Source organism: Pseudopodoces humilis, chromosome 5 (assembly GCF_049639895.1).
Source record: "Pseudopodoces humilis isolate 2021_Gansu_Grassland_sample_001 chromosome 5, ASM4963989v1, whole genome shotgun sequence".
NCBI classification, from domain to species: Eukaryota; Metazoa; Chordata; class Aves; order Passeriformes; family Paridae; genus Pseudopodoces; species Pseudopodoces humilis.
The window spans coordinates 66,526,501-66,536,904 of NC_142204.1; the positions used below are offsets into that span (position 1 = coordinate 66,526,501).

The 10,404-nt window shown below is 47.3% G+C and overlaps 1 protein-coding gene across 4 annotated transcripts in view; it reads left to right on the forward strand.

Annotated features, from left to right (window-relative positions):
- Nucleotides 1-8,617, forward strand: part of FRMD4A (FERM domain containing 4A) — a 356,654-nt gene extending 348,037 nt beyond the window's left edge. For all 4 annotated transcript variants that reach the window (XM_088055158.1, XM_014255213.2, XM_014255212.2 and 1 more), the window contains exons 22-23: nt 1,197-1,293; nt 4,809-8,617. In XM_088055158.1, the coding sequence (XP_087911284.1) occupies nt 1,197-1,293; nt 4,809-4,911 (200 nt within the window). In that variant the 3' untranslated portion in view covers nt 4,912-8,617. The remainder of the gene's footprint in view (nt 1-1,196; nt 1,294-4,808) is intronic.
- Nucleotides 8,618-10,404: the final 1,787 nt, after the last annotated feature.

The following is a 10,404-nucleotide window of genomic DNA, read 5'->3' on the forward strand; positions in this document are numbered from 1 at the left end:
AGCTTTTGGTTAGCCTTGGAAATGGTACCAATTCAGGAAAATGGTGGGGTTGGGGTGAGAGCACCTAAAAATGTCTGTCGGTCAGTCCATTCTCCCACTCAGCTGGGTCTTTAAACCTAAATGTGATACCTGTGCAGCACAGGTATGTTCAGTAATCACAGCATGGCCTGACCAGTTGGCAGCTGAGATTGGTTTTGTGTTCACAGTCTGTTCCCAATCACAGCCATGGGAGGATACTGACCTCAGGAGCTGTCAGCTCCAAGAAGCAGATTAAAATTTGTTTTTCCCTTTAAGTGTAATTTGGCACCAGCTAAAGAATTTAACAGCAGAGAGAGGGGTGCCAGGTAGAAGCCTCTGTAATTTCAGCTGATCAGTCCTAGCTGATAGGTTAATTGGGCTGCACATTGTCCTTCAAAGAGGATCAGACTTCTAGGCATGTATTAAATTCTAGGCATGTATTAAATTCAAAGGGTCAACACAGGGGCCACTTGAAGAGGAGGAAAGATTAGTCAGGTGGATTTATTTGCTGGACCCTCACCAGGGAAATTCCCCCAAGAACCACTGCCCATTGATAGTCCAGCTTGCTTCTGTCTTCCTTCAAGTAAGCTAATCCTTTACTTGGTCCATAATAGGACTGTCAACAAAGCCAGGCAATTTTATAAATTCACAGTGAAAGGAAGTTGTAGCTTTTGAAATCTTCAGAGCTGCCTTCCTCCTTAGCACATGAATAGTGCACTTGCCCATGCTCTCACTGCTGCCAGCCCTGGCTCCTAGGGACGCAGACCATCTCCCACCACCCCTGGAAACAGGAGGCTGAGCCTGGCAGGCTGAGCTGCTCCAGTTTAGGACCCATGGAGTCCAGGCAGCAGCTACCAAGTTTCTGTGCTGGGAGGAATGTGGTGTGTCCCAGGCAGGATCTGGAGAGTCTGGGTGGCTGAGTTCAGCTGGAGACTGAGTGTTCCTGCAGAGCTGAGGCCAGATCCAGCCTGTGACGTGCAGCAGTGTCAGCAGAGGCTGTGCTCTTGTGCCCTATTCGGGCACAATCACACAGGAACAGGGCGAGGTCTGTCCCAAGCTGTGTTTACTCACAGCCAGACATGTTTCTGCTGGTCTGACCAGCTGATGTTTCTGAACCACCCTGACCTTTGTGTTCTCACCTCACCAGTCGTTCTTCTCCACCCTTGGTTGTTTTCCAGCTGCCTTACCTCACAGCCAGAGGAGTTCCACGCCATCGAGCGAGCTCGCAGCCACGCCGCCGGGCAGTCCCCACCACATTCTCACGTGGCAGACTGGGTGAGTGTCTGTGGGGTCAGGTTAGAGAATCCACCTCTCACTCAGTGCCAGTGAGAAAAAGCTCCCCACACACAAGCACAGTTATGGGGAATGTTTCCCATATGCTCCATAGTCTACATCCACATGGAGCATTTCCAGTCTCCCACCTGTGCTCTCATGGTGGTGGAGCTCTGATTTAGGCTGGCTAAGACATGGCCGAGTCATCCAGACCCAGCACTGCTCCAAGCAGTGTCAGATCCATAAGGAAAGGAGCCTTGCAGGCTCCTCCTGCTTGGACAGTCTCCTTCCTCCAGTCTTCTTTGTATGTTGAAATAGCTGATGTTTCCTTTTTAGCAGCCATCACACTGGCTGTCCACACCAAGACCTTGTTGAAGAGGCAAGGTTCAATGCCTGCCATACCTGTGTGTTTAGCAACCTCATTTCTCTGCTCAGTTTTCACCAGCAATGTGTCTGCATGACTTTTAAGGACATCTTTTTTCTGCTACTACTAACATGAATGTGCTTCACCAGAGTGTGAGGGAAGCATTACACACCCATAGCCATTACAAATGTAAATGCAGTAATTGGGTTCTTTGTCACCTCTTTACAAGGCAGGGAGTTCAAGGAGTAAATAAGCAGCCTTTTGCAAGCTCCCATGTGTATTCTCTAGCATTCTCTGTCCAGCAGTTCTGTCCTGCCATGTAAAATAAATGTAATTTCCAGATCCCATCTAACTCAGCACATCCCAGATTGTGGGATGAGATTTCAGCGAGATCAGCTAGATCTGACACTACAGTTCTCAAAATACCCTAGTCCTTTGAATAGGAAAACAGATCTGATACCCTGAGTCATGAATAGGGACTAACTTTGAAAATATTTCACTGTGCAGCCACTGGAAAATCTCCTGCTCTTTAATTACCCATGTCACCTATGACCAGGTTTGACCTCTGATTTTACTGCAACACTGCTTGTGACTGCACTTCAAATTGGAGATGAGTGGAACCATACCCACAACCCTTAGGCTTACCTGGATTTTAAATTCACACATTTGACATCCAGCCTCATGTGGTCTTTGCACGTGCTTCAGCTTTAGAACAGGAGAATGTTCTTGGTCCCATTTCACAAAAAGTCAAGGGATACCAAGTTTAGCAAAATGGTACCTACCTTTACCATACACTGAAATTTCCACTATTAAGGGTTTGAGTCTAAATTAAAATCTTAGTCTCCATCCCAATCCTAATTCTTCTAAATAGCTCAGTGATGATCAGAATCAAAACTGGTGAGCAGCCATCTGAGACATCAGTTTGGATAATCCCAGCTTTTATTATTTTTCTATTCAAGCTAAATCCTGTATCTTATCTCTCACAGTAAAAAAAATCAAGCCAAATTCTCAGCTGGTAGACGAGAAGCTACCTGGATTTATAGCTTAGGCCTTGCAACAACAACCAATGCAAAAATAATTGGAGACAAATCAACATTTGTTTCATGCCTGAGCATAGCACCCAAGGTGTATAAATACAGGAGTGGGTCCAGTCTGCCATTAGATGCACAACACAGATTCCTCCACTGCAGGAGCAGCTGTGCCCACCCAGCACGACTCAACAGATTGACAGTTCTCCCCAACATGTTTTTGTGTCACTAACTTTTTCTAAAGATGATTCATCAACTTGTTTCCCCACTGGATTAATAAGCTCATAACAATGTCTGTGTCACTTCTTTTCTTTAACATTTCCTCTCTCCTCTTTCCTCCTTTTTTGCTTTCCTTTGTTCAGAGAAGCAACAGACAACTCACCCACTATGGATGAGTCTCAGTCTCCAACCCACCAAAGTACTGATGAATAGAGGTATAGTAAGGGAACGTTTTGTTCTTTCCTCCTTGTGCCCCACAGTCGGTGAGCACAGTGCGAGCCCGGCCCCCGCTGTCCCTTTAGCCGTGTGCCCGTTTGTGCCAGCGAGGCTTCCTGCAGCGCCTGGGAGCGCTCAAAGCCCCCTCTGTGCCTTCTCAGCCAGTCTGGGAGAGTAGCACTTTCCCGTGAAAGGGACTTGGGGACAGCCCACTCCGTGTCCCTGCGGAGGCTGAACGGGCACAGAAAGAGGGGAGGGGGGAGCAACAAATCTGTAGCTCGGGACAATGAAAAGCAGCGTGGGCAGAGTGCTGTGGGAACAGTCTGGGAGCAGCGTGGTGGGGACGTGAGCTCGGGTAAGCTCAGAGGACCTGGCCAGAGCTCCCGGCCTTGCTCCAGCCACAGCTCGGTCACCCCTTCTTCCTCCCTCCCTCCCTGCTGCAGAGCTGAGGCTGAGCAGAGAGGTTTTGTGCAACAAGGAACAACCTGGCCCCATTCCTGTGGGAAGACAGAGGGGGAAGGGTGGAGGGAACAAAAAAACCCTTGGAGTATTTCTGTTTTAATTAAACTGCCATCGCTGTCTGACACTCTCATTTGAATCTACAACCATTCGTAGCTGGCATTTGTCAAGTATTTCAAGCCCAGCTTTCTAGAGTTATCCCATAAACTTCTGTACTCCAGCACAGAGCTGCAAAACAAAAGGCTCTTTAACATGCAAATGTCGATGCCCTTGCTCAGGTTCCTCTAAGACACCAATCCCAGGGAAACCAGGTGGAAAACAGGGCAGAGGAAGCAGGAACTGCACCAGATGTGAGATCAGTCCTGTGAGGTGGGGAGGGAATGCAGGAAGGAGTGAATGTCCCTCAGTAAACAAAAAAAATAAGCATCTCTTGCTTTTGGCCTTAAAACAATCTCTAGTTTGGAAGTTGGTTCAAATCAAGGTTTAAGTGAGAGACATCAATTCTGGCTATGGCTGCACAGATATAGCAGTCACTTTTCAAAAGATCCAGATTTTGACCTGTTTTCCTCTGGGAAGGAGGTCCACAGCCTAAGCCAGGAGCTGACACTGGTTACTCTTAATGTAAATAGCAAAGAAAATTCTTATTAATTGTTTCATCTGCTCAGTACAAGCAAAGAAAAAGCCAGGCAGCAAAAGAAGCAGTAGCTTGTCAGGAAACATAGCCCAAGATGAGGACTAGGCTATTGCAGCAGAACATGGTCCTTTCCACATCAGACCTGGTCCTTTCCACATCAGACCTGGCATGCTCTCACTAATCCCTTCCTGGTTCATCCCTGGAAAGCCACGTAACTCTGAGACTGCTCGGTGATGCACAAGTCCCTGCCCAGAGCAAAAGTACTACAGAAAGTGCCACCACCCTCCTCCTTCAACGTTGCCACTGGTGATACAGCCCACGTCCCAGTGAGCTGCTCTAAGGACTTGTTCCTTGGAAAGCATCCTATAGAAAAATCTCTATCCCAACCTACTGAGCAGGACAGCAGCAGAGCACTCACACAGGGCAGAGGCACAGCACTGCTGCTGTCACCAGGGTGGAGGGAAGAAGACACAGGCAGAGTGCAGTGGGGTCTGTGAATACCCTGCATTCCTCTCCACCCATAACACAATGTTTTATGCTCACAGTTGAACTTCCCAGGAGCACTCACCATCCTAACAAAGTTTCCTTTCTCCTGCAGGAACTACAATGATAGCTGTTTCCTGGATTCTCCCCTCTATCCAGAATTAGCAGATGTCCAGTGGTATGGGCAGGAAAAAGCCAAGCCTGGAACTCTAGTGTGAACCCCTGACCTCAAGTTAATCACATCAATGCCATTCTGAGATCACCTCACTGCCTCTCATTTGCCTTACCCAGATGCACTGTCACCCAGCACCAGCTTCAACTCTAAGCACTTTTTTCACGATGCAATTCAAGACATTTATGGAACACTGGCCCTGAGACATCCACCACGGCAGCGAGGAGCGCAGCACATCCCATTGCCAGACGGGTGCCCGTCCCTCCCACAGCCACGGGGCAGTGGGTGGAGAGGAGCAGCCATCTGAAGAGTCAGTTTCAAAATTGGTTTTCCTTTGAAATGATGGAAGCTTTTCAAGGTTTATATCAAAGGTTAGTGTTGCACAGCACTTAACAGCAGTAAGAATTCCATGACCTGCAAGCTGAAGCCAACAGCATTAGTTTTAACAGGGTGGGAATAGGACAGAGGCTGAGAAATGGAGACCATATTCCTGAAAGAGCATCTGTTCTGAAACAGTAAATCCCATCACTTCAGAGATGTGTCAGTCTCACCATCAGGTCAGCACTGCCAAAGATCTCCACACCACTGTTGGCAGGATGAGTTGCGCAGCAAGTTCTAGTTACAAGAACATCTCCCTTCTTTAACTTGATAGCAGACACGACCACCCCCTGCAAAATGGCATTTCCTTCTTCATTTGGAGTCCACCTACACGCAAGCAAAACAACCCCCTGTGCTGCAGACGCACCTGAGGTCTGGGCTGGTATCGCAGCATCGCTGTCTGCAAGCCACTATTGAACTGGACAGACAAGGTTTACAAAGGCATTACCTAAAGCAGAGGCAAGTACTGCACTCACAGCATCTCTGTGGCTGGCACAGAGTGCCCACCAATACATGGAGAGGTTGGGATTGTATTGGTTTTGATACAGATAAAAATTGCCAAAAAAACCCTTTCCACAAGCAGATACAGCCAATAAATTGGAATCTATTTCTGCACAAAGCATTAATGGGAAATCCAAGGGAAAGCACGTCGCGATCAACCTGACACGGCCAAGCTGCGTTCACATATCAGTTCCACTCCTCTTCCCTTCGTTAGCACCAGTGTAGCAAAGGGCTCGTCACCCGTGTGCTGCCGTGTGGGAGAACCGGTCTGGTGGGAAGCGGGCAGGCTCCTGGAGCGGGGTTGGACAACCAGCAGACAGGCAAACTTTCCTCTTGTGAGAGAGAAAGAGAAGCGCCCGAGCCAGGCGTCCGACACGAGCGGGAGCAGCCTGCGGACACCAAACGGAGCAGCACGAGCGCGGCCTGGAAGGAGCTGCAAGTTTACACATACTTTAGAGCAATGCTTTATACATGTCAAGCCATGGAACTTTCAAAGGCCTCAAAGACACTTTTGTAACGAACAAGTGCACAATCTAGGTGGATGTTGAAGCTGGCACGTCTTAGTCTTCACTGCGGTGCTATGCTGTTTTTATTGCCACTCGATGGGGGCGGGCACCCAGCCTTCCCCTGTTGGTGCGTGCAAACGATGATTTCCTATGGGAAAGGCATTAAAAGAAACGGCTGGAGGGGGTTACTTTGTGAAAAGCAGAAACTGAAGTTAGCTTTAGTTTAAGGAAAAAGGAAAAAAAAAAGTGTGAGTGTGAGTGTGTGTGTGTGTGTGTGTGTGTGTGTGTGTGTGTGTGTGTGTGTGTGTGTGTGTGTGTGTTCCAAGAATAACAACAGCATCTACCAGACAAAGTAGAGCAAAACGTTTCAAATTAAACACCACGACTTGGGGGGCTGCCACACCTTTTGGTATTAAGATTGCTGGAAAACTGCATTCCAGGCTTTAAAAGAGAATGGGTTCTGTGTAATTAGGCTTTGAAATACAATGGGGTTTCTAAACCTTAATGCAAGCAGCTCATGCCAATTCCTTTCTGCAACTCACACCAGAAGTGTTGGCTTTGGTTCCCTGCACTGCTGCCTCGCATCACTGGAGGTGGGGAGGAGGCCTTGCAGAGATGAGGCAGCGACAGCAGAAAGGCTGTTATTTGTCCAGGGAGACCTGTGGCAGACATGGGATTGGATGGGGCAAGAGGCCAGGCTGGATGGGGCTCGGAGCAACCTGGTCTAGTGGAAGGTGTCCCTGCCCCATGGCAGGGGTTGGAACCGGATGATGTCACTTCCAACACAAACCCTTCCATAATTCTGTGATAAGGAAACGCTTTCATGTTCACACATGAAGCATAAATGAATTATCCCTCTGAAAAAAACTCACAAAATCACTGGCAAAGGGTTTACAAAGGTGACCACACAAACCTTGTGCTTCTGGACCTCCCTGAAGCATCACCCGGGAGTGCAGCGCACTGTGACAGTAACTGAAGCCTTACTTTAAATTCTGGAAGAACAGCCAGTGGTGAGATTGCAGCCTTTATCTGGACACACAAAATGCTGTTTCCACCATCTCTTTGTGCTTTGGGGTCTTTAACATGGGAATTATTTCAAGCTCCTGATTGGATTTTTAGCTGGATAAGAGATAGTACTGATTAATGACATTTACTGATAAGATTTGGTAGCTAAAGTAAAAGGATTAAATAAGGACCAAATTAAGCTACAGCAAATAATTTAGCCCAAGGATTTTTAGGGGCTCTGAGCAACTGTCTGTTTTCTTTTTAATTTCCCTGGTAAGTGCTTTGGATTTGTTTTTGGTTTTTTTTCTGTGTACCTTCTTTTAATTAAAAAGAATTCAACAACAGCGGCACTATGAGGCCTCTGGGCACTACAGGAAGAAACATTAATTCCTCCAAGACCAGCTCTGCAGTTTTGCAGCAAAGGTTAATAGGTGGCAGCCCTGAAATTAAGGGGAAAAGTAAAAATATTTAGCCTGAATTGCAGACAGGCTGGAGTGGAGAAAAAGCTTTCTAGAAACAGATTGAGTTTTGCTTTGTGTTCTGCTTTTCTGGTTTGCAATCAAGGCACATGTGAGCAGCCAGTCTGGTAGTAAAGACAGATTAAGTAAAACAGGTTTTACTGTTTAGCTCAATTCAATTAAACACAAATGTACATAAAATGTTAATCATATAAGATTAACATATTTAAGTATAACATGGAGGGGTATATACATAGCTATTATAGACAAGCACTTGACTACCAACTTAGCCCCTCCTTTACTTTTTTATTTTTCAAGGCTCCATCTGCCATAAAGCCACAACCACGTTCAGTCTCTGTGTCTGACACTCCCTCTGTGTGGGCAGGAGCCGGGGATGGTCCCTCACGGGGCCATGCTGGGAGGCAGGGTTTATTTTCAAATGATATTATATGCAGTCGAGTGTTGAAAATGTTGAAACAGTCCAATTTGTTTTCACTCTGTATTAGTTTTAGTTTCAGGCATAGCCGATCCCCATTCAGGTGCTATCAGATGACCAGTTACTGCTTAGTTAACTAGATGTAAAGTTTTACATATATATTAATGTCAATAGTTTTATTACAAGTTGTGTAAAATGGACTCTCTAGTTTAAAAAAAAGGAAAAAAAAAAGAAGAAAAAAAATTAGGTCTCTCCTGAAATTGACTTTAGAGCATGGAAAATGATTTTACTGGATTCTGTTCAACTGTAATCAAGGAAAAAAATATGTATGTTGTAGAAAAAGTTGCAGAATTAAAAAAGATCTGCTTTTAATTTATTCTTTTTGTATTAAGAATTTGTATAGTTACCTTTACATTTTGCAAAACGGTGTTGTCAACACTTCCTTATTAAAGCATTTTCAAAACGAAACCTTGCTGTGGTCTCTTTGGGAGAGCAGAGCCCAGGCAATCCTTAGCACTGCTAGAGATGCTGGGTCCAGATGTGTGCACAGCTGGCCAGGGTGTTCATGAGGGACCTGCTCCTTGGCTGTCCCAGGGCCTGACTGCAGAACACTGGCATTCCCCCAAAAAGCCCATCCTCCAGAGATCCCTCGGGATCCAGCACCCAGCAGATCCACGCTCTCCCAAGCTCTGGTCCCAGGGACCCAGGAGGACTCAGTGTGACTGATGTACCACCACTGTGGGAAGCAAAGTCACAAATAATATTTACTTCCAACACACAACTTGAAATAACTAAAATGAATGCTCACTTATATGGATTGGATGCCAGGCTGCTGCAAGGCTGTTTCAGCAATGCCACCAGCTGTGGGACAGGCTTCTGCACCAGCACATTCCCCATGCTCTGAGGAACTGCCTGCTTGGTGACTTCCCAAGGCAACCCACTCCAAGAGGCTGCTCTAGCTCAGGAGGGCAGCAGTGACCCCTGCACAGGGTTAGGGACATCACTTAACATCACTATTGTTCTCTGTGGGCAGCAGTGACCCCTTTGGGGACCCAGCACTCCCCAAAACCACAGGCAGCTTCCAACAGCCACAGACATGTCTCACATGGGGCCTCCCACACTTCCCAGTGCTGTTGCTTCCCACTCCTTCCGTTTATTTCCACTGTCCAGGGAGCCTCTTCCGCTCCCAGCACCTCCTGTATCATCCACCCAATCCCTCCCCACATCCCACAAGGAGCCACCAGTGGCAGCAGCCCAGAGCCAGGCAGCCCCTGTGACCATCACCCAGCCCTGCCAAGTGGGGAATCACTGCCTGCAGTGAATGCCCAGGAGGGTCTGGGATGGATCAAACAGCCACAGTGGTTTTCAGACACCAAACTCTGGGACCTTGGCTCAGATTTCTTGACAGTGACTCCAGTAGTGCTGCAGGTCACTCTTCACCACCCCAGGAGCAGCTTTAGGGCAGCCTGCTCCAGACCTGATACCAGCACTGCCCACCTTGCACCAGCCCTCTTGGAAGGCAGGCACCACGTTATGTTCTTGTCCCCTGGGTCGAGGAGTCAGAGCACTTTCTGCCCCCTGAGAAGTGAAGCCACTTACATCCTAATCAGGTTCATTCTTTGGGCAGGACTGGATCAATGGTGGTGATGTTATGGCAGCCAGCTGAAGAGGAACCAAGTTCCTCCATTAAAATAAACTGATCCCACATACACCTACCCTAAGAACCCTTCCAGCAGCACAAATGGCAAATAGGGAGTTTAAGGCATTTAACCACCACCAGGCACAATAATACCAGTATCAGACAGGTACCAATAGTTTTAGAGTTCATCTTGCACAAGCCCTGCCAAGGCCAGGCTTGAGAAAGTGTCAGGGACTGCAACAAATGACCAGGGGCACTGAAGTCCCAAAACCACTCCAGGCACCGCTATGGCAAACTCATGACTTCATCCTAAGGCTACAAGTCTTTGGATTCAGCAGAGTTATTTCCACCTAATGCAAGAATTATCAGAAATAAACATCTGGAAAAGCCTAGAGGGAAAAGTAAATTGCTAAACTGAAACATACCCTCCCCACAAAAAAACCCCAGACTGTCAAGCAGTGTGACAGCTGCACCACACCCACTCCTCCCTAAACTACACCGAGGGCTGGGATTTTTTTTGGCTAAGAGGCATTATTAACTATTTGATCACGGTCTGGGAGCTGCAATTTGGGGCCATCCAGCTGCAAAGAGCCTCCAAACGATGATGAAAAGCAGC